Source organism: Acomys minous (assembly GCF_964271855.1).
Source record: "Acomys minous genome assembly, chromosome: 1".
In the NCBI taxonomy this organism is placed as follows: domain Eukaryota; kingdom Metazoa; phylum Chordata; class Mammalia; order Rodentia; family Muridae; genus Acomys; species Acomys minous.
In genome coordinates, this window is record NC_140483.1 from 27,047,698 (window position 1) to 27,074,288 (window position 26,591).

The window sequence follows — 26,591 nt, forward strand, 5'->3', positions numbered from 1 at the left end:
AGACACAAAATGTTAATAGGGATGAGATGATGCCATTTATGTATTTTGTATCTTCATTGTGTGGGAACCCAAGACAGCTAAAAATACTCGTTAAAATTTTTATCATAATTTCAATAGAAATCATAATTGGAGCAATATTGATCCACTCTGTGTTGTCTATTGGTGAGCAATAGTGGAATTATGCAATGAATTCTTGAGGCTAATAGAAGCTCTTGCAGAGAGCAAAAGGCTTGGTCCTCTATCTTTGAAGGAATCAAACCCCTTCTCCTCCTAGCTATGGTTTCTAAGGGCAGTTAGGCTCCATTTGATGGTTCAGGAACTCCTTTCTGGCTCTCCTCTCTCCTCTGCCTTTTCAATACATTTTCTCTTCTTTTCATAAAAACAAGAACAATAGACACATCTAAATAAGGCTAGGCCAAGGCAGTCTGGGGCTAGGACAAAGAGGTTGGAACAGGGGGATTAGGGCATTGCTCAGAAAAGCACTCTTCACTTGCTTTCTGTCCCTCTGTTCATGGGAGTCTTTGGGGCTGCCTTAGCACCTGAGAATCCTGAAGGTGCAGATGTGTGCTGAAGTCGGATGCTTCCGCCCTGCTACAGGCGTGGCCAAAACAATGAAAAAGCAAGATCCCCTCTGCCATTGAAATGTGGGCACCACTGAGACCTTTAGATGTTCTCTTCACGTTATGACCAGAGTGTGGTTCAGTAATTCTTTCTCTCTCTCTCTCTCTCTCTCTCTCTCTCTCTCTCTCTCTCTCTCTCTCTCTCTCTCTCTTCTGCCAGAAGTAAACTTTTTTTTTCTTCCCCAATTCTTTTGCCCTTCTTCCTCTGTTTGTAAATCTTCCAGAGAGAAACAGCAGCAACCACTCTCTGAGATCAAAGTTTTAGCAGGCAACAAAGACCTCCAAGGAGGCTGTTGCCATGGGAACTCTGGGAGCTGAGGCCCTTCTAATAGGCAAATCTCCTTGGTTAGCAGCACCAGGCTGTGGCTGGCAAAGAGGGAGAGGAGGGGGAGGGGAAGCCTTGGCAACAAGTAGCCTCTCTCAACAGCCTGAGCTGAAATCACTGGGATGTGGGACAGGATTCAAACTGGAACTGCAGGAATGCAGGGGTGGGCGGCGCTGGAGCATTTCTGCACAACTTAGGAAATATTCCCATTAAATAGCCCCGGAGTCACCTTGTAGGAGATATGCCTTCCCCAAAATTCATTCACTACTTATTCAGCTCTTAATGGCTTTTTAAAATAGCAGTGAACAGAGACATTTAGTTATACCAGACACAGGGCTGTGAGTAGATTGAATAAAATAAAATAAATCCATGCCCGCCCATTCCTTCACTTGTCTAGGTAATATATGCTGTACTCTTGGGTAAGTCACAAGAGGAGATGGAAGAAAAAAATTTTTTAAAAGAGGAACATGACAGGAAAACAAAGGTAATTCTGCAGCATTGTATTTATGGGAAAGAGTCAGTCCCAAATTAGTGCCTACTCACAAGGACCTGCTGAGAACACACCTGTTTCTGGCCTTCTCAGTTAGCACTACATTTGGCCCATAAAGAAGCAGAAATGGATGATGAATTCCACAAAATGTTAGCAGTGTGTGTTTTTGCCTGCCTGGCATTCCTTTCGTCTTCATTTGGAAACAACTGCTTAGCTTCCTTCAGGAAACTGCTTCCCCTCTGCAGCCCCACTGGGGGTTGACTGAGTCCCTCCAACAGCAGGGCTGTTACAGGGACTATGCAGAGAGACTAGATGGACAGAGGTCTGTCCTCCTGAGGTAAGTGGAAGCAGGGGCCGGTCCAGGTCGATTTTTTTTTTCTTCATGTGAGGGCAACGTGCCTGAAAAATGAAGCTGAGGCACAGAGCAGGAGGCAGAGGCAAGGAGTGGCCGGCTCTTTGGCACACTGGTCTGCCACCAGGACTCATTTATTGAATCTGGGACTGCCCCTGGGATTCACATGTCACCTAAGCCAAAAGAGACACCTCAGGTGGCTGGAACCTCCATTCCTTGCGATCAAAGTAATTGTGGGAAAAGTGACAAGCCAAAAGAGTGAGCTTTGCACTGGCAATTTCTTGTTCTGTTTGGTTGGAAGCGTGATCAGTAAGCAAAGTCTTTTCTTTCCACAGAAACGATATTAAAACAAAACAAAGCAGTGAATGGTATTTGAGGAATTACCTTCTGTGGAGAATTAATCTTTAAGTCCAGGGGTCTTTGAAATGAAGTAAAATAATAATAATAATAATAATTGAGAGGCCTGTGGAAAGGCATATTGTTGTCCTTGTATCTAGGTGACATGGATTGAACTTGTTCTCACCAGACAAGGAGTTTCTGTGGCTTCTCTCAATCACCTGTAATTTCAAATTTGAAAAAAACAAAAACAAAAACCAACCAACCTGCTATTTGCCATTAGGAACGACTCCCTTAGCTTGAACATAGGACACTTTGGCTCATGTCCTTACTCTAACCCCCGGCTAGAGGCGGGAGTGTACACTTAGCCTCATTTCCATAGGGGTCCTGTCCTCCCTTTCAATTTAAAGGTCTTTAAACAACAAGCTACGTCAAGGGACATCAGAAAGAAAAGGTCAGGCCCTTATATTGTACATGGAGAGAAGTAAGATCAAGGCGAGCTGCTTTTAGATTTTTAAAATAATAACTCCCCTGCATGGGCCTTCCTGAAATGATGAAGTTCCTTTCTTGCCAGCTGGAGCTGCCCCCAGGGAACTTTATTCCTATCCAAACAGTGGCATGGTTCCAGGTTACAAATGGCCATCCTTGCCAGCGATCCCAAACCAGTGTCTAACCCCAGGTGGCTTATTTCTGGACACCTCCCACCTTCTGTGACTGTCTACCGGTACAGCCCTACCATCATCCACTCTGTCTAAATATTTCTGAGGTATCTGTCACTGTCATCTCAAAGCACCAAAACACTGTGTGCTTTTCCAACTTCAGAATGACTTTACCTTCTGAGTCATCAAAAAGACAGCAAAGGGTGTTTGGGATAGTTTTCCTGTTCAATGTTGAAACGGTGGTTGTCCTCCCGTTTCTCTGAATCACGTGTCTTTGGCTATTTCTGAAACCTCTGAAGGACGCATCCACAGCCACTGAGGCTCAGATGTACGAGTGGAAGGAGGGGGTGAGTCATGCATGCTCACTGGGGAGGCATTCAATCTAGACAAGAGCAACTGTGCCTTTGAAGTGAAGGCCTAGGTCAACTGTTATGGAGAGTTTAAGGAAGAAATGCAGAGAAGCAAGCCTGGGGTAAGTAAAAACCATGACCTACAGTCCCTAGCAGCAAACAGATTTATTTATTTATTTATTTATTTTAGTACATAGCTTAATCTGTAGCATCTTAGTCCACACAGGACTTGTGGTATTGTGAAAGCAGATAAAGTTAGGGATTTAAAATAATTGGGTTTAATCATTGACACTTTAAAAAAAAGAAAAAGAAAAACAATTTGAGTCCAGTCTTAAGAGCAGGGCATTGATTTTTCTGTAATTTGGAAAATGAGATGGGAATCCCTCTCTCCTACCCCATTACAGGAAAGCATTGTGACTTACAACTTAACTTTCAGTATAAGAACATCAGTGGTGGGCACAGTGCTGGCATCACTTCAGCTGATATTTTCTTGCTGTGGGGGTGGTATTCCTGTGTTCATTCTTCTTCTTCTTCTTTTTTTTTTTTTTTTTTTTTTTTGGTTTTTCGAGACAGGGTCTCTCTGTAGCCTTGGCTGTCCTGGACTCACTTTGTAGACCAGGCTGGCCTTGAACTCACAGCGATCCACCCGCCTCTGCCTCCCGAGTACTGGGATTAAAGGCGTGCGCCACCACGCCCGGCTATTCATTCTTCTTATATTGGTGGGCTGTCTCCAAGAACCTCCAACTTCCCAGTGCTAAGCAGTGGACAACTGATCTAATTGGGCCAATTGGGCTTTCTGTCTTAAGGCTAATTTTTTTTTTGTTGGGAAAATACAAGAATGAAAAATGACATTTAAGTTTTTTTTTTTCTACTAAGGAAGCCCTGGAGATATTTTTCAACAGTTTCTGCAACATAAAGCCAGTAGTAACCCTGGAGCATCTCTGACAGTGCTGAGACTAACTACTGTGTTAACCTCACTATCGTCTTCCAAAATGACTAAAGAAGTGCTCCACGTCATTACTAGATCTAGAGCCTTACGCCCCAGATGACCATTCATATATTTATCTATTCTCGTTTTCATCCCTCTTCCCCACTCTCCCTTCAGCTGGAAGCAAAAGGCCAACATAGCCAAGCCAAACAAGAGAGAAGCCTAGAGCCCCGCGCCACCACTTGGAGGGGGACTATGCATCCAACTGTGACAAGTAGTGTAGAGATAAACTTTTGGGCAGAGAAGTCACTGAGGTTGGAGGATATCTGTTGTTTAGGGGCCAATAAATTCTTCTCAAAAAAGTATATTCTTTCTCTCTTTTTTCAATTTTTTGATACCTTCCAATGCATCCTTTTTCTTTTCTTCCTTCTTCCTCTTTCTCCTCCTTCTCTCCCCTCCTCCTCCTTCATTTTGGCTTAAATTAACCGGAACCAGTGCCATCAACCATAGTCTCTGATGGATCCATCACTAATAACCACTTAAATACCTAGATGAAGATTGTGACCAATGATTGTGACCAAGTAAGCACTTACATTACATCCTTAACGTAATTGGTTTATGTCCCAATGAAACAAATGCCCGGGTGCCCTGTTGGTGTCCAGAGACATCTTAAATTCTGTGTCTAACCGGCATTTCCACCTGGGTCCCCTTTCCTAGTTAAAGGGATGGCTGGTTACCCACCTAGTCAGAAATACTCATCTCTCTCCCTTACCCAAGATGGACTGCTTTGCTCTCAGGACTGTTGTTAGGGTCCTGTTCTGGTTCCGGTTCTGCTTTAGCATCTTATACCTTTCATCCGTGCTTCTGCAGTAGCCTCTATAACCAACCCCCTGCTCCCCTCCCTCTAATGACCCACTTGCCAGGCATACAGAGTATGTTTCCAGTGCCTCTTGTAGAAACCTTCATTCCAAATATTTGAAAACACGTCGCTTGGTCTTTAAGTTCCCACTCCCACCCCCACCCACCCCCACACACTTTTTTTTGTTTTTGTTTTTGTTTTTGTTTTGTTTTTACTAGAATAAATTGCCTAGCCATGCCTCACAGAAAACCATTAGCCCATGATGATGTAATTAGTAAACCGTGAACCCCAGTAATCTTCCCAGGTGACCCCATTCTTTGACATAGAACCCAGAAATCAGGTTGCTTTCCTAGACTCACAGGGAAAAATAAAGTATCAAACAAAGTGACCTGCAGACAGTAACAACCAAACAACTCTAATTTTTTTTTTTAATTGTGGGAGTATTTTGGAAAATTTTTATAAAGGGGTGTCAAGAAAAAGGCTCAGAATTTTGCATCTAGTATTTTAATGCACTCAAAAATATTCATAGATTTGAAACTGATTCCTTCAAATAATTAGCATAAGTGTCTTGCCCAAAATTGTCCATGGTAAATTATCACACTGTAGACATTTCTAATTAGTGTGGAGCAGAGCAGAGCAGGGCTTCACTTGCCCCTCAGGTGCATGGGTTTAGTGGTCCTGCTTTTATGTAGAGCTCTGACTGCAGAGTCCCTCACTTGTGTTCACAGTTCTCAGAGCAATGATGCTGATTCCTCTTCCCCATCTCTCCCCACATCACTGGTGACCACTGTCATTGAGCCTTCCCTGGTTCACCAGCTGCTGAGCCCTTTTGCCCCTAAGAAAGGCTTTGTCAGCGCACAGTTAGATTGGATTTGATCCAGGGGAATGTCCACAGTGTACTTTAGTGTGTCCTCAGATGACAAAGCTTTCCCTCCATCCACTTCCCCCACACCTGCGGAAGTGGGACAAATTATCTAAAGTGGTTTTTTACCTGGCCTCCTTTCCCTGCACACACAATTACTTCTCTGCAGATGGCTGCCTCGGTCCAATAGCTGTGCTCACAATTACCTAACTGCAGGCTCAAACAAACTTCTTGTTCCTGCAGACTTGGTCATTAGAGTTCTGATATTAGGTAAAAATGTATCTCTTGGATGCTGTCTGATTTAACAAGCCACAGCAGATCTCAAGACTTACCTCTCTGTGTTCTTGACATCGTCAGTAAGATTTTTACTCATTTAATTTCCTCTGAATAACTCATATTTCCCCTTTCCTACAAGCCACGGCAGTTATGGTTTATATGTTGGCCCTAAGGATTATGTTTAAGTCAGCTTTCTAACAAGGAAGACTATACATGCCTTAGTTTAGTTTGTAAAATGTAAGACTAAGGCATGAGAACAATTGCTTTATCAGTCATGACAAAATCTAAAACTTCTAAGTAGAAAATGTCACTTTATCCCTGGGTATTGGGTTTCTCACAGAGATGAGGGTTAGGGGGAGAGTCTTAAACTTCATTTTCATTTCAAACAAGGCACTCCCACAAATTACTGTCAGCTAACTTTTGGAAGCTACAAGAAAAACGAAAACAAAAAAGCAATGTCTTCTGAATCATGGCTTAAAGGGTACATCCTCAATTATTTTTTTCCTTACAATTGATATAGGGTGTTTTCTTGTTTTCTGTGTTGGTTTAATATAAGTTTTGTTTTTTTTTTTAAATCTAACCAAAATTTATAAAGCACACGTTGTGCGCTCGGTTTCCAAGGCGATCCTTTCCACTAACATTCCTGCATCCACAAGAGGAAAAGTCAGGAGTTTTCCATTATGAAGTAGTTAATATTAATAAGGATTAAAATTATTTGCTTGAGAATAACTCAGACACCTCCAGTTAAACTTAAAACCCCTCTAAACAGCTCTTCTCACTGGATGCATTTTTATTACCAGACTCTGTGGTTTACAAACATCTTGCCTCATCATTATCTTAAGTGGAGAGAACTGAGTGAGAAAAGACCCCTGGGGATCTTCGGAGGTGCTCACACACCAATGGGTTCTTATCTCTTCTTTAGTCTCTACCGTACTTCAAAGGCCTTACAAAAAGACAAGGCAAGGGAGACACGGGGTGAAAGGTGAAAGTAGGAAAGGAAGGAGCACTAGGGAAACAAACATTTCTGACACTGCTCCAGAAAGACCCATAGCCTTCCAGAAGCAAGGCATGGTAAACACAGCTGCTCCTCAGAAAGAGAATATCCTACAGCAGACCTGTCTGTGCGCAAAAGATGAGGATCATGTTGGCAGTCTCCTGATACAGGCAGGGAGGAAAGGAACGCATTGCAAGCAGCCTATGATAAAAATGGTGGCCCTGGCTCTCACTTACCCAGCACCAGCAGTTCCACGGAGCCCTCATTTTTGCCCTCCAAGTCATCCGGGGTGGTGATGATGCAGTAGTAGAGTCCGCTGTCTCCCCACATGAGCTTTCCGATCTGAAGATCTGCATCTGTTATCACAAAAAGGGGAAGCCGGTCCTAAATCTCTGTCCTCTGGAAGAAAGATGCTGAACAACAGGGCCTGGGACGGGAGCATCCTTCCAGAACATCTATGCAATTTATTTTTCTTAATTTAATTTTTAAATTTTATTTATGTACTTATTTTATCTGTCTGTTTTGTGCAGATAGCAGTAGGAAAACGCTTGCTTTATTTCAGACAAAATAATACAAACCACTATCCTTAAGGCAAGAGAATGAGTTTGCAGGCACAAACAGGTCTACTTCCAATCTACTTCCTTGAACAGTTGATGGCTTTGAACCAGATCTACAATGGGACCTAACAGTTGGGCAATTTTCCCAAATAATTCTGGGTTCCTAGAAATAAACTGATTTCTTCAAATAATTTAATAATCAAGCTGGTCATGAAAGTTGTGACCTTTTCTTATCTAAAACTTTAAGGAGCTGGAGAGAAAGCGGAATGGATTCATCTTCACAGCTCTGCAGCTTGTATGCACATATCCCTTCTCCAGGAAAAGGAATTTGTCGGGAATTCCACTAGGGGCAGGAAAAGCAATGCTGAGGTGCAGAATTGTTTCCTCAAGTTCTTTCACTAAAGCTCGTTTCAGATAGTCCTGACAACACTCTGTGGGATTGGAGGTCAAGTTCTGGAAGGTTTCTCCAAGGCTCTGTGTGCCCCTGGGTACTACTGTGTAGTCTGCGTTCCCTCCCCTGTCATTCAGGCAATTTGCAAGGACTCCTGATCTTTGCATATCCCACAAAATCAGGTCCTTAAAGAACTGAAAAGAGGTTGACTTCCCCTTGTGCTGGGGTTGGGGGTGGGGGCGCCTGAACCTCCCTCCTGCTCCCTAGACTCCGAACAAGAGCCTCAGTACCATGAACTATCGTGATCTCTCTGCCCCTGTAGAAATCTCCCAGGGTGACAGTCGAGCCCTGTTTGGAAGCCACCACTCGGACGGTCCTTCTGCTGTCTAAACAATCCAAGTAGGGGTCCCATTCCAGGTTCCTTTTGCTGAGGGCTTGGGCCCTGGGAGAAGACATGCCCAAGGATTCTCCCATGCGGTCCTGGCAGTAGGATTTGAACTTCCATTGCACCACGGCGGGCTGGTGGGAGGACGTGGAGAAGTGGCAGCGAAGCACGGTGGGCTGGAAGAGCATGGCCACCTTCTTCTTGTCAGGCACCGTGACCTGAAGGCCTTCGACCATGGCTGCAAAACAGAACGCACGTGTCTAGGCAGCGTTCCCTGGTCATGGTCCTCACCTCCTGCACGACCCCATCTTCCCTCCTCACATCCTTAGTCGGCATCTACTCGGGTTCACAGTTCCAGGTTACAGTCCAGATAAGGAAGAAAGAGCAGCAGGCGCCTAAGGCAGCTCGTCTCACTGCGCCCCAGTCAAGAAGCAGAGCAACCAATGCGTGTGCGTAGCTCACATTCTCTTTATACAGTCCAGGTTGGGGGGAGGGGCGGGGCGGAGGCGGCGAGGATGGAGATTCTACCCACAATGCATCGGCCTTCTCCCTCAGCCTAATCAAGATAACCCCTGAAGGCATGGCCAGAGCCTATATCTCAGGCCATCCTCAAGCTCCTAACTGAAACTAACCACCACATTTGAGGAGACATCCTAATAGTCTGTCATTTAGCTTCTCACCTTCAGCCTTGCACCTTTGAATTAACTATTTGAGTACCAAGCCCGGCAAACACAAAACAACTTAGAGTTTCTCCGTTTGAGCCATGCTTTTCTACATCTCTAGGTCTTTGCGCCCAACGATCCTTGGTTTTGGAATGCTTTCCATCACTTCCCTTGGAAAATAGTTTTCCATCTTTCAAAACCCAATTCGAGGGCCTCTTAGAGCGCCTTCTTTGGTCAGTCTGTCCCTTCCCTCTTTGTGTTGGCAACGTACTTAGCAGTCTCCTGTACACAGTTATCGTGACAATCCTGAGAATATTTCTTTTCATGCCATTCCAGGAAAAGATGGAATACTTACTGCCCGGATTATGAAGCCCGTGGGTGCTGGACAAATGCACGGTAAATGACAGTGACAGCAGAGAGTATGACTTCAGGAGGAACTGGCTTCCCGGATGGAGACCAAGCAAAGGGGAAGAGATGAAGGAGGAAAGACGTCTTTTTATGAAAAGAGATCTCAGCTCAAAAGACTAGGTTGAACAACTTTTAAGAGTAACCAAAAGAAGAAAAGAGACCAAAAACCAGATGAGAAGTCCCCTGAGGTCTGGTCATCAGGGAGAAAGGAGAATTTCAGTGAATGAAAGACCGAGAGAGAGTTTGAGAGGCAAAGGGCCTGAGAGAACCATTGGTTAAAGTCTAGAAGTTCTCAGCAATGAGAACAGAATCTCCTAAGCAAATGGCAGAGTCCAGAGTTTCTAGAGTCTTCTGTTAGAAACAAAGCCAGAGCTGTGATGAGAGGCAGACAAAAGGAATATGAAGATAAATGGAAACGCTTCTGAGCTGAGTGCAAGAATTGCCAAGTTGGCTTCAGGTAGCTTGGAACAGAAGGCTTTTCTTTTGTTTTGTGTTCTGAGCCATGGTTTCCCCGGGCAGCCCTGGCCATCCCCAGCACTCACTCTGTAGACCAGGCTGGCCTCGAACTCAGCGATCCGCCTGCCTGTGAGCCACCACATCCCGCACTGGGCAGAAGGCTTTGCTTTAGAACTGCAGCATGGACCTGAGGTAGGTGACAAAGGCTCCCTTTTCATTGAGTGCCTTCTCCCCCTGTCTACAGCGCAAACCGCTCGCCCTCACAGTCACAAACACACACTTCTTAGGAACACGCCCCCTTACCGAAGGCAGCCTTAACAAGGACAAGGTGTGGGCGTGTCTCCTGATTCCCATCACCCCTCCTCCATGAAACGCACAGTAGTAAACACGGGGCCTCATTCTTGTTATGAGAAATTGATTCCTAGCAGCCCATGGAATTTGGTAGTGAGCACGGGTTTTGGACCAGCCAAGCGCTTGGAGGCTGCCCATGAATAAATAAAGGAATGGATGAGCAAACACATGACTATTAGTAGGAGAGTTTCAAGGGCTTTGCAGAGGAAAAGTAGTAAGTGACTCATAGATTGCAACGTATATTAAAATAGTGTTGGCACCAAGCAGGAAGGGCTTGGAATATCATCTGGCGACACACCAGTGGCAAGGCCTTGAAGTCTGTGTAGCAATCTGAGATCCATTTTTCCTCACCTACCTAGTAAGTGTCATAATGCTCATCTTCTCCCCCCTCCCCACCCCCCAGGGAGCACAACACTAACAAATATGTTGTCTCACTGGGCTCCTTCAGGGAGCAGACTCAACAGAGGTTCACTGAGGAGTAGACATGAGGGTCATGACAATTCCCCCTCACCATCTGTCCTCACTTCCCGCTCTGATGCTACTGGCCCTCAATGGCTGTCTCCCGCCACCAGGCTTGATAATAGCCACGTTCTGCAGATCAGCCTCCATCAGGGGGCAAACAGCCTCCGTCTGGAAGCTCAGTTGCGCCCTCCCATCCCCAATGTGGATGCAGCTATTTCCACTCTCCCTGACTCGCACAGCTGCGATAGGAAAGTACGCTGCTTTACAGTAGCTCCTTAAGTTACACAGCACCAATTTTCAGCCCTGTAATTCTTCACATCTTTATTCCCATCCCAGCTTTCCAGGTGACATAAATGGAAACAGAGAGGGGAAGGAAATTCAGTTAATAACGGTTGGGTTTGGGTAAGGAGGCGCAGGCATTTTCTCAGGACACATCATGCACTTGATCAGGCTAGTTCCCTGCTCTGTGCCCTGCTGAGGTTCTACTTGGGAGAATTGTAGTTCCCAGCCTCTGTGGAGTAAATAAAATCAGCAAGGGGGACGAGTGCTACATAAAAGCCTTCTTGAGGATTTAAATGTTATTTATTCTTTTTTTTTTTTTTTAAAGAGGGTATCAAGCTTGGGTTTTTGTTCAGGAGATGATTGTTGAGAATACCATCCTCAGCAGCTGTGTCCTCTGTTAATGAGATTAGCCATTTGAGTGAGCCAAGCCATTGAACTCTCTTAATCAATTATTAATAGAGGTTAGTCAGATCTCAGCTTCTTCCATGACAGACACACAAACTCATGCTCCAAAGAATAAGAAATATATTCCCAGAAACATTTGCCTTTCTGCAGCATGCTGGTGAAAGGCCTGGATTTGGGAGTCAAGTCCTAAATTAGAACCAGCTACATGGCCTTAGGCAAGTTACTCAACCCATGAGCATCAAATTTCTCATGAGTAAAACCATAATAATAGTAACAGTCTTATTGGGCTGTTTGAAGGCTAGATGACATTTTATCTTAAATACTTATGGTATCAGCTGATATATATTAAGCACTGATGGTATGCAACCGCTTTTGCTGTTGCTATGACTATCAAGAAGTATCTTGGCTTCCATGGAGTTGTGGTCCCCAAGCCAGGTAAGAGCAGATAGCCATGAGATGCTGGCTGTGAAAAGGGAAGTGCAGGCAGAAAATGCACACGCATGCTGGAATATGTCAGGAGTTCCACAGGGATAGTGTCAGGCTATGCTTATCACCTCACTAGTGCATGTCCTTGAAGTCAGACTAGCTAGTGCCGTGTGTGTGTGTGTGTGTGTGTGTGTGTGTGTGTGTGTGTGTGTGTATACATGCATGCACACTCTATGGGCACAGATGCACATGCAGGTGCAATGGGACCGTGTACTAAAGACAGAGCTGGGTTAATTGAAGGGACAGGGCCAGGAGTTCTGAGTGTCTGTTTATCAGACTTTTGAGGACCACAGCTGTTAAGATTTAAGGCTAAAAAATGACAGTCCCTGTCTCCACTTTGTAGGTTTCCAGTGGAAAGGTGAGTAGCATTCAATTTCCAACTCATCAGGAATTGGACAAAGATCTAGAACTTCTCTTCTGGCCCTAACCCTAATGCCTAGGGTGAGAGGCTGGATTCCTTGTGCCCACTTGACGGCATCTCTTGTTGTTACCCTGTGCTTGCCTCATACAGAAACTGTTCCCTCTTTGGCGTGCTAATTTGCAACCTGGTCGCCCTACCTTGAACTTCAACTCTCTTTCCCCAGATCCCCATAGCAGCCACTTCTCTAAAGGGTTTTGCATGTTTTTTATAACGCTTTATGCATAGTTGAGTCACATCTGAGTCACGTGACGATTCTGTCCCTTCCCTCCCACAATGGATTGACACCCTGTGAAACTATGAGCTAAAATAAAATGTTCTGGCCCTCATTTAATTGTGGTCACAGCAAGCCAAAAGTAAGGAATACAGGCCAGGCCAAAGCCTCAGCTTTGATGGTTCGTTCACTGCCTTTGACCCCTTTCAGTTAGTCTAAGTGTAATTACCTCTCAAACTTGAATTTTCTCTGTTCCCACTATAACCAAGTTTCTGGTTCATCCTCCCAGATAATAGCTGTATGACGTCATGTGCTAAGCCCCTCTCCTAGGCATTTGAATGAATTCTTTCAAAAGCCTATAAAACAGACGTTATTGCCATGCTCGTTTTACATGTGAAAGACTGATGCTCTGAGAATATGCATACCTTGCTTAATATATCAGGGTGGCAGGTGACAAGCAGCCTGAGGCCCAGGCTGACTGTCTCTGAAGTTCTTAACCATCACTTTATAAAGGGAGTGTTTGCCACCTGGGTATGAGAACTGTGTCCTGAGCATCTCCCCCTACTTCTAGCCCAATCTACATGTCACACCGTTTCTAGAGTATTTTTTAAAAATACATTATCATCTAAGCATTTCAGTTTCCTGCTTTATAGACTACTCATTCCTCTTTCTCTCCAGGATAAAATCCCCAAATCCCAATGCCTTGGTATGATATAAGATCTTATCCATGGGTCTCAAGAGATGGCTCAACAGTTAAGAGCACTTGCTGCTCTTCCAAAGGACCTGAGTTCAGTCCCCAATACCCACATTGGGCAGCTCACAACCACCTTTATCTCCAGCTCCAGAGGATCCAATGCCCTTTTCTGGCCTTTAGGTACACCCACATACACATGGCAGACACATATACAAGCTCAAACTTAAAGACAGATCTTATCCATGATTGGTCCCATTGTACTCCAGCTATACATTCTTCATGCACTGTCTATAAAATAAGGGCACGTGGCTGAAAGGCGTTCCTGGGGCCATAGAGAAGCACTGGGGGCGGGGAGTGTGGCAAACACAGAAACAGGTACTGGGACACAGTGGGAGGACAGGCATTCTGAGCTTGGGCTCTGGCACACAGTGGGAAGGCTGATGTTCTGAGCAGGGCACCAGCACACACTAGGAAGGCTGATGTTCTGAGCAGAGCACCAGCACACAGTAGGAAGGCTGATGTTCTAAGCAGGGCACCAGCACACAGTAGAAAGGCTGATGTTCTGAGCAGGGTGCCAGCACACACTAGGAAGGCTGATGTTCTGAGAGGGCCACCAGCACACAGTAGGAAGGCTGATGTCCTGAGTTCTGGCACTGATAGCAACTTAGTTTTCGTAATCATTTTAGAGGCAGAGAATCTGTTCCACCCTCCAAACTAAGGTAGACATTCCAGAAAACTGACAAGAGGCAGAAGAAAGTGATAAAAGACAAAGAAATAAGTGAAGGGGGGCAGGGAAGTGGGTGTGGCACAGAACACACCTGTAAAAGTCAGGTCTCCTTTAAAAAGTTAATCCCGGACTAAAGGGAGCACTACAGGGCTGTCGAAGATCACAGACAGTTTTCTACATTCACAAAGGAGGGATCATCACTCTTAAACTCTTCTTGCATGTACTTTGTCCCCTTGGTCTCCAGAAAACTTTGACCTAGAGTATTTTAATTCTGTCAAAATGCATTCAAAACACTTCATGAAGTTCTAGCAACACAAAGAAAAGACAAATTCCAGATCTTGGTACACTTAATCCAAACCTTTTTTTTTTTTTTTTCAACTCTAAGGTCCCTGAGGTTAGTTGCCAGGATTTCACTGAGTCTGTAACTCCAACATATAGCAAAGCCATAGAATGTAGCTTAGGTCTAAGAAAACGTGGAGTGAATCTACAAATGAATGCACACACGAACCCGTGAGTCTGAACATCTTTCTTAGCAGGTGGGCCTCAGTGCAGAGCACAGATTCTGGCCAACACCTAGGCAGCTGCCTAAAAGTAAAAGTGGGTAGTGACAGCTCAAAACAGTAGCAACCCTCCTGGTTTATTTTCAGATGGGGAACGTCATCTCCAAGTACACACAGTGCCTGCAAACTAGGGTCCTGCCCCAATTCTCATGTGAAGAAAGGAATTCTATATATGACAAACTGTGTTTGCAAGTAACAAAAGCAGACTCTAAAGCAGAGCTCTTCTTATTTTAGCACCCCCTTTTATTTTTTTCAAGTCAAATTCCCATTCCCCACTTGTTAGCTATTCTTCCAGCATCTTTGAGCAGCGGCTCTATAAGCGCACCCCCATTTTAGGGAAGCAAACTCGCCGCTAAAGGTCACTGACGTCACTGACAAGCACCTTTGGAGGTTTTGTATGAAGCTTACCCATCCCTTAAGTCTTCGAGTCTCCAAGGCAGACTCCACGAGTTTCTCGTTCCCCAGAGCACCCCACAGGCTAAGGTGCGTCTTCGTCCAATACGGCAATTCAAGCCTTCCTTCTCCTGCCTTCAAGTTAAGACTTAAGAAATGTATCACTTGTTTTCACACCTTAAACATGTTTTTTTTTTTTGGTTTTTTGAGACAAGGTTTCTCTGTGTAGCCTTGGCTGTCCTAGACTCGCTTTGTAGACCAGGCTGGCCTCGAACTCACAGCGATCCGCCTGCCTCTGCCTCCCGAGTGCTGGGATTAAAGGCGTGCGCCACCACGTCCGGCCTCACACCTTAAACATGTTGCCTCGATCTCCCAAAACAGTTTTTATTAGAGACAACTAGTGGGCAGGCTTTCTAAATATAGGCAAATGAATGGAAGGGATGCACGTATCTCCAGTGGGGCCAGCCCCATAGCCCAGCCAAGTAAGACTGCGCATTCAACCTTTAAAGACAAAGAAAACGCAGCTTGGTGATTTTATTCTGGAAGTAGAAGCCATCTTCTTGATCAACGAAGGTTAAAAAGTAAAATAAAAAGTCTTTGCTAAGAATAGTAGACGTCATGTTAATGCCTGCCTACTTTCTGAGCTTTGTTCTCTAAGTTTCCCACTGGCTCCCTAAGTATCAGATTCTTTCAAAAAAAAAAAAAGTCTTTCTTCTGTGCTTAAACCAGCTAGAACCAGGGTCTCTTCTTTACTACCTCAGTTCCTGAATCCTTTATCTACATTAGTCAGGGGAATACCAAGTAAAACATTTTAAGACATTTATTTATTTATTTTTGCTAGCATTCTAGTATGTTTTCCTTTTTAAAATTTTAAGGGATAACACCATGTCTCCATTTCAGATAGGACTGTGGTCAATGACACCCAGGGAGGCCTTGCTCATGGCCTGGTTATTATTTGCTGCTAATGGCTCTAATGCCTGTGTACAAAGCGCTTGCCACTCATTAAGCAAACTTCCTATGCCCCCAGCTGGGCCATGCTTTCCCATTCTGCCACCACTATGCAGATAAAAAACAGACACCTCCATTTGATTTGTTTCATCATCCAAAGATCTGAAATGAACTAGGGTTGATGTCTAGCTGGCTTGTGTGCTGTTCCCATGGGACCAAAGCAGTGCTGAAAAGGGTCAGTCTTTATCCTGCAGTGCAGAGGGACCTTAGCAACCACCCTGGACCTTTCAGGTGGGTCAAACATCAGCCATTTCGACAGGGTAGGGAACATGTAAGAAAGCCCCTATCAACCTTTATCAACTTGTCTGTATTTCCTGTCTAGATCTCCCCCTGAGCCCTGAGCCCAAATACATAGCTTTAGTCTCTGTTTTGGTAGTACACGAGCACATCCAAGTTCATCCTGCTAAAGAAGGAGACACAACTATTTCTTCTCTTTTAGTAATAGAACATCCCGGGTTTTCATTTGGCTAGACAAACCATGAGGAACTACATATTTCCTGGACTCTCTTGCAGCTAACTGTGGCCGTGTGTCTACATTTAAGAAGTAAAAAAGTAAGGTGTACAGCTTCTAGGTCACCTCTCTGCTAGCAAGCTGTTTGCCTTCAACTCTACTTTCCGTGTTCTTCCGAAGAAATGCCTACAGCTAGGAATCACATGCTGGAAATGGTAGCCCGAGCCCCACAGATTCAAACCGTAATGAGAGAGGAAAAATAAAGTGCTTTATATTAGCTACCATGTGTGATGGGTAAGATCATCAACTTTATAAGACCCAAAATTACTGAGGAGGTAAGACTCCGGGACATGTGTGGGAGGAATTATTGAGATGATGTTAAGGGAGGTGGGAAGATCCAACCTAAAGACCAAATTATGCCATAGGCTGGAGAGACTACATAAAAGGGTGACAGAGCTCAGTCCAAGCATTCATCTCCCTTTGCCTCTGACAACAGACACAATGTGGCCAGTGTCTCAGGTTCCTGCCACCATGACTTCCCTACTGAAGCCTTGAACTGTGTGCTAAAACAAATTCCTCCTTACGGTGCTCGGTCAGGTGTTTTGTCCCGGCACTGCATAAAGTAACTGATATAGTATGTTTTAGGGTACCTTAATTATAGCAGCCCAGATTAGAATATAATCAGGAGAAAGAGAGTGGAGGGGTTTTCATGCCCCTCCCCTTATGTGTTTCCCCTTCCATATTAATTCATGTCCACGCATAGTATTTCTAGAAATCCCAAGCTAGAAATATGGACACATCTCTAACATTCCTTTCCCTTCAACCTCTGCATCCAGCCAGTCCGACTTCCACCATCATGTCAGTCTGTCCATGTCTGTCCCTCTGTCTGTCCCTCTGTCTGTCTGTCTCTCTATCTGTCTTCCTGTCTCTGTCTGTCTGTCTGTCTGTCTGTCTGTCTCTCTCTCTCTCTCTCTCTTTCCTCTCTCTCTCTCTCTCTCTCTCTCTCTCTCTTTCCTCTCTCTCTCTCTCTCTCTCTCTCTCTCTCTCTCTCTCTCTCTCTCTCTCAGGTTTATTTATTTATTATAGATATATAGTGTTCTGTATGTATGTATGCCCATATGCCAGAAGAGGGTCTCAGATCTCATTATAGATGGTTGTGAGCTGTCATGTGGGTGCTGGGAATTGAACTCAGGACTTCTGGAAGAGCAGCCAGTGCTCTTAAGATCTGAGCCATCTCTCCAGCCCCCCCAGATCTATCTCTTATATCTCTGTATCACACAGAATCTTCCCTTACAGGGTTCCTTACCGACATCTAATCTATTCCCTACCTTGAGCACAAATGCTCTTTCTAAAATGCACACTTGATCATGGCACTCCCCTGGCTCTGACTCTTTTTTCAACACTCCTTTTAGCCTTCTGAAGGACAAAGGGATTTCTCTTGTCTTTGCTCCTACAGCACTAAATGCTTCAACCACAGATAAATATTTGCAGTTTTTAGGAAACATCACGTCCTCCCTTGGCTCTCGGCCTTTGCTCAGCCTGCTCCCTCTGCACATCTCTCTGTCCCCCGTGGCACTCCTTCCCTTCTAACTCCTCAAGCATCGCTGTCTCCTCAGGCTGCTTCCTGCTCTCACTGCAGTCACAGCACAGCAGAATCACATCTCACTGCCTGAGAATCTCCTATTCAGTCACCTGGGGCTTTTGTTAGCAATAGTTCCATTCTGCAGGTTCCCTAAAGATTCTGCTACATAGTAAGGACAAGATTACAGTCGTCAGCTGACTTAGTCCAGGTGGTAGATTTTACTGTCCGCTCCCTCTCCAATCTCACCTTGGTCTCTCCAGGCACAAGTACCGTTCCAACTCCACAGACTACCCACTGGGCCACAGGATTTCCTTTTCCTATGAGCAGATAGGTCATAAGGCATGTCCAATAGAAGTTTTAAAGGCACTTGTGTGGTTTGGTGCTACACACAGCCTCTGTACTCCCCCCCCCCAAGGCCCCCCCTCCCAAGCATATGCCCTCCACTGTGGAGCATCATAACCAGTTAGTGCCTGTTCCTCCATACTGGGTATCATTGGAATGGAAAGACAACTGGTACTGAGTCAAGTCCACCAAGCCTACCAACATCAGCTACCCACAGCTACCCACAGCTTCCATGTGACATGATTAAGAAATAAAGATAAACAACAGTGAGCGATTGAGATTTATTTCTTGATGCTACATCAAAATGCTAAGGAAGATGCCTAACTAGGCTCACGAGAAGTACTTAGTTATTACTACAGGCCCAACACTATTCTCGAGTTTTTACATGGTTTCTTTTAGTCATCTAACTAGCACTGTGAGATGAGTTAGCCTTCCATGTCAAAGTCAAAGGAGAGAAGATAAAATACTAATTTAGCATATAAATCCAAGTCAGTTAGTTCTAACCCTACCCCTAAACATGCATGTACGCATATGAGTGCAAGCGTGCATACATGCACACATGCATACAACACATGCACATTGCCTCTGTATCAGCCCCTTGGCAAGCCCGGGTACAGAAGGGGTAACAGTGTGAAGAGGGCCCTGCTCCTGAGCCAGAAGCACTGCATCCTGTAAGCCCCAGACATGGAAGGAAGACAGAGGAAGTAGCATGTTCTTCTGGGTTCTTTCTTGTTTCTTGGCCCTTAAAGAACTCCTGTCTTCCAAAATGCTTTCTTTCATTTTCAGAGAGCCAAAAACCTATCTCAGCAGCCACGATTTTGAGCATGCATATAGCACAGCCACATCTTGCATGGCTCCTGGGTGTATAACACCAACGCCTAGTTCCAAATGCTCACCAGTGTCTGCTCCTTCCCCGGGACACAGCTCTTCCCTTTCTGGAGTACTCTCCATACACTCCCCCCTACACACACACACACACACACACACACACACACCTCAGGACTTAATTTAGGGAAAGCCAACAGCCATGTTTTCTTATTTCCCCTGCACTATTTTCCTGAATTCCAAAAACTGTAACCCAAAACCCCAAGATGCCACAATAGTCGCCATGTATATTCGCCAAAGTCAGGAGTTATAGCTTGATGCATCTTAACCAAAACAGAATGACTGCTTGGATTCTGGCACTTGAAACAGCCAGGTTATGCTAAAGCAGTAACACATTGTATCTCATGAACTTTGTAATAAATAAAAGCCCAGGGACATATAAGTCCCTTATTTTTTCTGAACTTTGGCCTTCCTGGGCATAAATAGGTGATAATGACCTTACATATCAAATGAGATTAATGTATATGAAAGCCATCCAACACAGGGAAAAACATCATAGCACAAAGAGTGAGCTACCACAAGCCATTACCTCTCTGTATGTTTCTGACTATAGCAAAGGAAGGGTTCATGCCAAAAGGTGTGAAAAGATAAGTGCATCCTGCAAAGCGAAGGGATATTCCAGGGCCGTGCTAGCCTGGATTCAGGCCACCTGGTCCAAAGTATTCGCCTCACTCTATCAGTCCCCTTGGAGATCATCCAACCCTATCTTCCAAAAATGTAAAAATATAATTGGTCCTTCTGAAAATCTCAACAATAGATCTTCCTCCCTAGCTGGCGTTTTTTTTTTTCCATTCTAATCATAAATTAGGATGGAAAAACACTGAAAAAAAACTGAGATTATCTCAGTTTCCTTCACTGGGAGAATTATCAAAGGATGAATGGACCGGTCACTCTTGACGTTTGGTATCCAGGTCATCAAAATTAAATGGAGAAAAAGTCCAGACTCAGAATCACACAGATAAAGTCACCCTAGATCACCCATCTAACGGACCATAAGACCAAGACAGAAACCTGCCCAGAAAGACCTAGTCCTTGAACCCAACCCTCCCCTCCCAGGTCAGGGATCTTTCCATCCACCAAGTTCCAGGACTAAGACTGCTAACAAAGCACTATGTACCTAGAGTAAAACTACTAGCACATAGGAGCCCAGAGCTTATAATAACACATATAGCATCAGTATTCAAGTCTTTGTAAATCTGTCACTCAACGGACTGATGTGTCCTAACTGAAGGGAGTGATAAGGGTATTGAAATAGCCACCCTCTTCTAATCCGGCAAGGAACATCCAGGTGGGGCAATGGTGAGTGTGGGGCTGGGGACGACAAAGTATTAAATAAGTTTTGGTATAAGCAATGTCGCTTCTGTGGGAGAAGGCAGAACACAGAAGGAAGGGAGCGTAGGCACCAGACAGGACATGAAAGGGGATAATGGAAGCTGAGGTACCAGCAATCTCTGAAAGAGGGTCTTCTTTTCGTGGGATTAATAACACTCTAAGTTGCGATACCCACTATCCTTACATAGTCATCAGCCAACAAAGGGGTGCAGGTGACAGCCCATGCCTCAATCCCTCCCTTCCTCCTCCAGACTGAGCTAGGAGGTTTTCTGAGGTACCTTACAATTCTTAGGGAAGATTTCTCTTACCCGCTTTCGCACAATGCTAGTACTGTTGTCCTCAGTCCCACAACCGGTGTCTCTGCCTCTGGACAGGGCTCCTTGAAGGCAGAGGCTGTGTCTTACTCATTTCACTAATCCCAGCACAATACCTAGGACATGGCTATAACCCACTGACTGCATGAAAATCAGGTCTCAGTGCGGCCACGACCTCTTCATTTCAGAGTCAGTTTGGGTTGGAATCCCATGTTTTGGGTTGAATATGCCTATTCTGTGTGCCATCGCTACCTGTGTGGCTCTTACGGGTCCATCAACCGTCAGAACATAACCTGAGTGCTTGTTGGAATCACCCACCGACTAGATTGACCCCTTCTCTCAGGGTAAGGATTGTGTCTGTTGGCGCTTTCTTCCCGGCACGCAGACCACGTGAACTGAGCCCATGCCTTCAGGATGGGTTGATAACGTGAATGAAAGAGTGCCGACAGAAAGAGTCTCCAGAGCGGAGCCACGGCGTCGTTCCTCGCAGCCTCTGCTGCCAGGGAAGATGACGAAATGTCACCACCGTTGCTCGGGAACAAAGACTGAATGAACCCTCCTTCAAGTCTCATTGCTAGATGGCACCTGTTGCTAAAATAGCAGCTGCTAAGCTTCTTGTTTTGTCCAAAACAACAACAACAACAAAAGCAATCTAGTGCAGGAAGTAGTGCTAACAATGACAATAAGAAATCATGAGGCTAAATACACAGCAGGAAGGAGTACTGGATTTCAGCGAGGAGAGAGCTGTTACGGCCTAAGGGAAAGAACCGAAGTGTTGATTAGAAATTGCTCAGCCTGCCTTAAAGCAGAAACAGGGGAGTAGAATAGTGAAGAGAGGGAGAGAGAGAGAGGAGGAGGAGGAGATGGAGGAGGAGGGGAGAGAGGGAAGGAGGGAGGGAGAGAGGGAAGGAAGGAGGGAGGGAAGGAGGAAGAGAATGAATGTGTTTTGTCCTTGGTTGTTTCAGTTTTAATCTGCGTTTTCCCCCTTCTCCCTCCCTTTTGACCATGTCTCAAGAAAGAATTCACTGATTGGGCTGGACTGACATTTCTTACCTTTCCTTGTACGCTCTAAATCCTCCCCAGCTTTTTGACTGCTCGTCTCTCTTCAGACCCCCTCCCCGGCAGGCAGCCATTGTTAGCTCCTTATACTTTGCAGAGGCTGAGAGGCGCCTTGTCCAGCAGTGCCTCTGACATCAGGAAGGAGGGAAGGGTCAGGGCATGTGGGGAGGGGGGTGGCTAGTCCATGACATCACAGGGGTCAGCCTCACTTGCAGATCACCTCTGCCATCTGACAGCTGAGACACGGATAAGTAACCTGTTGCCTGTTTCCAGGCAAGAGCCAGCTCTCCAGGTGCAGATGGCAGAAGGCGCAGACAATCCAGCACCTCCCTCCAAACAAAAATAAAGCCACAGAGCCCTCCCTGCAAGAAGCCCAGTGAAGCAGGTGGAGCTGGCGCACATAAGGCTGGCTGGGGTCTGGGAGGCCTGAGATTGCGCCCCCAACAACCTCAGATATGCACTTCTATTTCTATAAACTAGGGGAGGGGTGGGCTGAACTAGATTGCCTGTGGTCCCTCCACTAATAGGATTTCACTTCATAAGAAACTGTTAGCCATCTAGGGAGACCATATGTTGTTCTCCCACTCTCTGTGGGTCCCAGAGTACTCCTCTTTGGGCAGATCCAGTAGGGGGTGGGTGGTCCAAAAAAGCACCTCTGACTCATGGACCCTCCTAAGATGACCGCCTGACTCCAGAGAAGCCATGGCCCTGGCTGCAAGCCCCAATCTCCCCCCCCCCTTGAAGATGGCAACTGAGCAACAGAGACAGAGACAGAGTTAGGATCCGTAGGGTGGCGGCTGAAAGCACTGGGAGGGCCAGAGGAAGGAGAAGCATGGATCAGCCAAACCCTGGAATTAGATGATTCATATTTGAATAATGTGGGAGGGATGAACTCGGAGCAGTCAAGATAAGAGGGTAACTCTGCTGAGGGTGCCCCCCCCTTATCCCAGCTGGGGGGCAAGAGGAGGGTTAGGGCCTATCATTTGCAATGGGGAAATAGCTCAGGCAGCTGATAATTTCATCCTGAAGGTAAAAGAAGATGGGGGGGGGAGCATTTGCCTTTCTTTCTGTTTAAATGTCTTTTCTCCTGCTTCGGGTGATTTACTCCGGGTGTTTTTAAGCTGGTTCCCATTTCCCTAGGGTCTTGATCTCTACCCACTCCCTCTTATCCCCCAACCCACCCCTGGACCTGGTGGATACCCCAGAGGACACAAACTTTTTTTTATTTCTTGCTGCTCTTTGCTCTTTTCTCTTTCCCCCGATCCTGTCTGCGTGACCTTTTGACGCCTTATTCTTTTTCCTAGACCACTCTATCTCTTTGGTTGCCTCTGACCCACGCCAAGCCCTGTCCCATCTATCTTTCAGCAGGGCTGCTCTGGGAAATCTCTCTGAGGTGGCCACCCCAGGGCCACTTGTTCCTTTACCCAGAATTAGACAAAGCGTTACAAACACGGGCCTCTTCTAAAACCAGAAGACAGACGGAAGAAAGTTCACAAAAGGAGGAAGAGGTGCATCAGAGACACCACCAAAGTTCAGTACCTCTGAACCGCCATACAAATTAGCCTGCTGGGGGGAGGGGCGTTTGATCTGCTGTCTTTTATCTTCTCCAAATGGCTCCAGTGAGACTGATGGGGCCTTAAATTCCAGGACCAATCAAGCCTGTTCTTCATCTTCCCAAACCCCTTCCCCTGCAGCCAGAGAGCCCCAGAGAATGACCCTCGGTCTCCCTCCTTCTGTAGAGAAGTAGCTGGGGAGACACTCCCCTGCCCCCGCCTCCAGAAAACAAGTGTTCCTAATGAATCAACCCCTTCTGAGCTTTCCCCAGTCTCTGATCAGGGCTCAGAGAGCCTAACAAACTCAAGGAAAGAGCGAGGAAGAACCATGGTCGGGAGGGGAAACACACATCCTAAGAACAGCCTCATAGGTCTAGTGAGTCAACACCTGCATCTCCATCCAGCTCCTTTGCAATTGGGCTTCTCCACTGCCTCCTCCAACACACACACACCACCACCGCCGCCGCCGCCGCCGCCGCCACCACCACCACCACCACCACCACCCATGCAGGCTAAGCCCCTTTAAGAGTCAAAAAAAGAGGAAAATGGGGTGGAGTGGACCACCACTATGTGAATACATATAAAGTTATCCGTCGCTGTAGCAACCGACCCTTACCTGTGAACCAGAAGACAGCGGTCCACCCCAACATGACCCTACCCATCTTCCCCAACTTCCCATCCAGATCCAGAGTAGGAAAAGTGGGCAGCTGCTGGCACGCTAGGACCTGATGACCTCGCGACAGCAGGCGGCGGCGGAGCGCGGTGCTCCGCGCGTCCCTGGCGCCACAGCCCTCGGGGCTGGCCGAGCAGCCGGACCGGGGCGCTGGACGCCGCCGCCTGCGAGACGCGCGCTGCCGCCGGCTCCAGAGTCCACTTGGGCTGCGGGGGCCGTTCCCGCACGCACAGGCAGCGCGGCGCGCGGGGCGAGCGCCTCCCCGCAGCAGAGCTCGCCGCGCGGGGGAGCTCGGCCGCCGCGCCTCCGCCTGCGCCGCCGCCCGCCAAAGTTTCTTGGTCACGTGCCGCCTCTGGGGCCCCGCAGGTCAGCGCGGAGCAGCGAAGTCCACCCTTGAGGGCGGACCGTGTGAGGGCTGCCACCCGCGCTTTGCTCGGGCAACCTCGCAGGCTGGAACTCGATGTCTGCGGATGCTCACCGCCTTGCACCTGTACTGAATGATAGGGACTGCCTACAAGGGCTTGGCATAACTTCTCTTGGGGCTTAGACTAGCAACTCCTTTTGGCAGAACAGTGTTTTGGGTTGTTGTTGTTGTTGTTGTGTGTGTTTTCCTGTGCCCTCGCCCACCAAGAGGACTCAGCCAAAGTGGACTCCAAAGGGAGAAACCCACTATGCAACATTTCTTTCTGATAAAACATGTGTGGTTTAAGGGCCTTTTAATGGAAAATGAGTAAAAAGGAGAGTGAAATGGCACCTATATATTCGCCACTTGCAGAACACATTTACATGGGTTATGCCCATTTTTAAAATGGAGTTGTCTCTCCTGTCTATTGGAAAGGAGTCACAATATGTTGAGAAAGAGCTGAGAAATGAGTGCTTGGATTGCCAAATACATAACAAGGCTCTCCTAGAGCTAAGACCTAAGGCTACGGGCGGGGTCCTTGAGAAGCCTCATCTGGGGCCCACAGGAGGGGGAAGCCCAAACTGTAAGTGGCATAATGCATATTCACTGTAGAGATTGAGCCTTGGGAGACTTAGGGAAAGGACCTCCTGGAAAAGGGAAGGAGCACGTTAGTCCTGAGGATGGCACTTGAAAGATGAGACAAGATTTGGGCTGCTCAGGGTTGGTGGTGGTTAAGAAGCAGGCACCCATGTTCTGGCTATAGGAAGGGAGAGAGCCCTGAGGGACCCAAAAGAGACCTTGAATACCTGAAGCAGAAATACCCTCACCCTAAGAATGACACATGTGAAAGTGGGGGTGATGCACACAGGGACGTGTGTGGAACAGGTAGGATGGTGGCCTTTTGCCACAACTTGTCTTGGGAGATGCTTTTGCATATCGGAATAGTTCCAAATACAGAAGCCAGACAATCTAGTCACCTCCTGACCACCAAAGCTGGAGCATAGGCCCTGGCCCCAGCACGGGCAGGGTGACCTCTCACTCACATCTGGAGCAAGTGGAGCAAGAAGCAGGGACACTGGAGAATTGGTTTTGCCATGAGGTAGCAACAACATCTGGAGCCAGGGCCAGAGGTGGTGCATGGAGGTCAGGTGGCCACACTGCAGGGGTGTGACCTGAGCTGCAGTCCCAATGTAGCCTCTCTGGGTTCCAGCTCAGTCGCCTGCATCTGTATCTTCAGCACTCATACATAGTAAGTCTTAGAGCCACTCACTACGTTTTCATGAATGGTCTTTTCACTTAATTTGAATGTGATTTCTAATGTATGCCATTAAGAACACTGACTAATAAGCTCTATGAGAGAAATCTTTAGCACTCAGAATACTCAAAATAAAAGTGGCACTTAACACCTGCAGGTTTCTTATGAGGGTCTAGGCATGGCTGTGGATGTTGTACAAGATTCCTCGTTTAATCCTAGTGAGGAAACTTGGACATAAAGATTGTAGCTACTGCCTTTAAGATCAAGAAGCCAGTAAATGGCAGAGCTAGAATTTGACCTTAGGTCTCCTGGGAAAATGTATGCTTTCCACTGCAAAAAGTTTATCTACATGAAAGGGTTGAAGTATCAATGTATTTCCATTATGCACTGCTATTTATTGCATGCCTATGTATGTACATAAAATGCCTGATTGAGAATTTTGTGCAAAACTTAGACACAGACACATGAACAAGTTTATCCAGAAAGGAAATAGGGAGATGGGCTGAATGAGACGTGAAGGCTCACAGAGGTGAAGCTTGGTTATGTGCTCAGAGTATGTCCCTTTGTATATGTCAACAGGAATCAGGAGTATTGCCAAATAGCTATAACACAGTAAGTGTAGGATGCCGGTGCCCTGTCTGTCATCCCAGAAACTGTCGTCAGTGTATCATACAGCATGCTTATTTTACAACTAGACATAGTGGTCTATCTCAAATGTTCTTGGGTGGGGCCCTGGGCTACAGTCTAAATTGAACTATGTGCCCCTTCCAAATGCAAATCACTATCAAGGTGATAAACAGTTGATATGAAAACATTAATGCTACCTATAGTG

The 26,591-nt window shown here is 46.2% G+C and overlaps 1 protein-coding gene across 4 annotated transcripts in view; it reads right to left on the reverse strand.

Annotated features, from left to right (window-relative positions):
* Window positions 1-24,417, reverse strand: part of ILDR2 (immunoglobulin like domain containing receptor 2) — a 61,398-nt gene extending 36,981 nt beyond the window's left edge. For 3 of the 4 annotated variants that reach the window (XM_084790176.1, XM_084790175.1, XM_084790174.1), the window contains exons 1-3: window positions 24,045-24,417; window positions 8,290-8,622; window positions 7,288-7,407 (exon numbers count right to left, since the gene is read on the reverse strand). In XM_084790176.1, the coding sequence (XP_084646302.1) occupies window positions 7,288-7,407; window positions 8,290-8,622; window positions 24,045-24,090 (499 nt within the window). In that variant the 5' untranslated portion in view covers window positions 24,091-24,417. The remainder of the gene's footprint in view (window positions 1-7,287; window positions 7,408-8,289; window positions 8,623-24,044) is intronic. The other variant, XM_084790173.1, reaches the window with a different exon arrangement.
* Window positions 24,418-26,591: the final 2,174 nt, after the last annotated feature.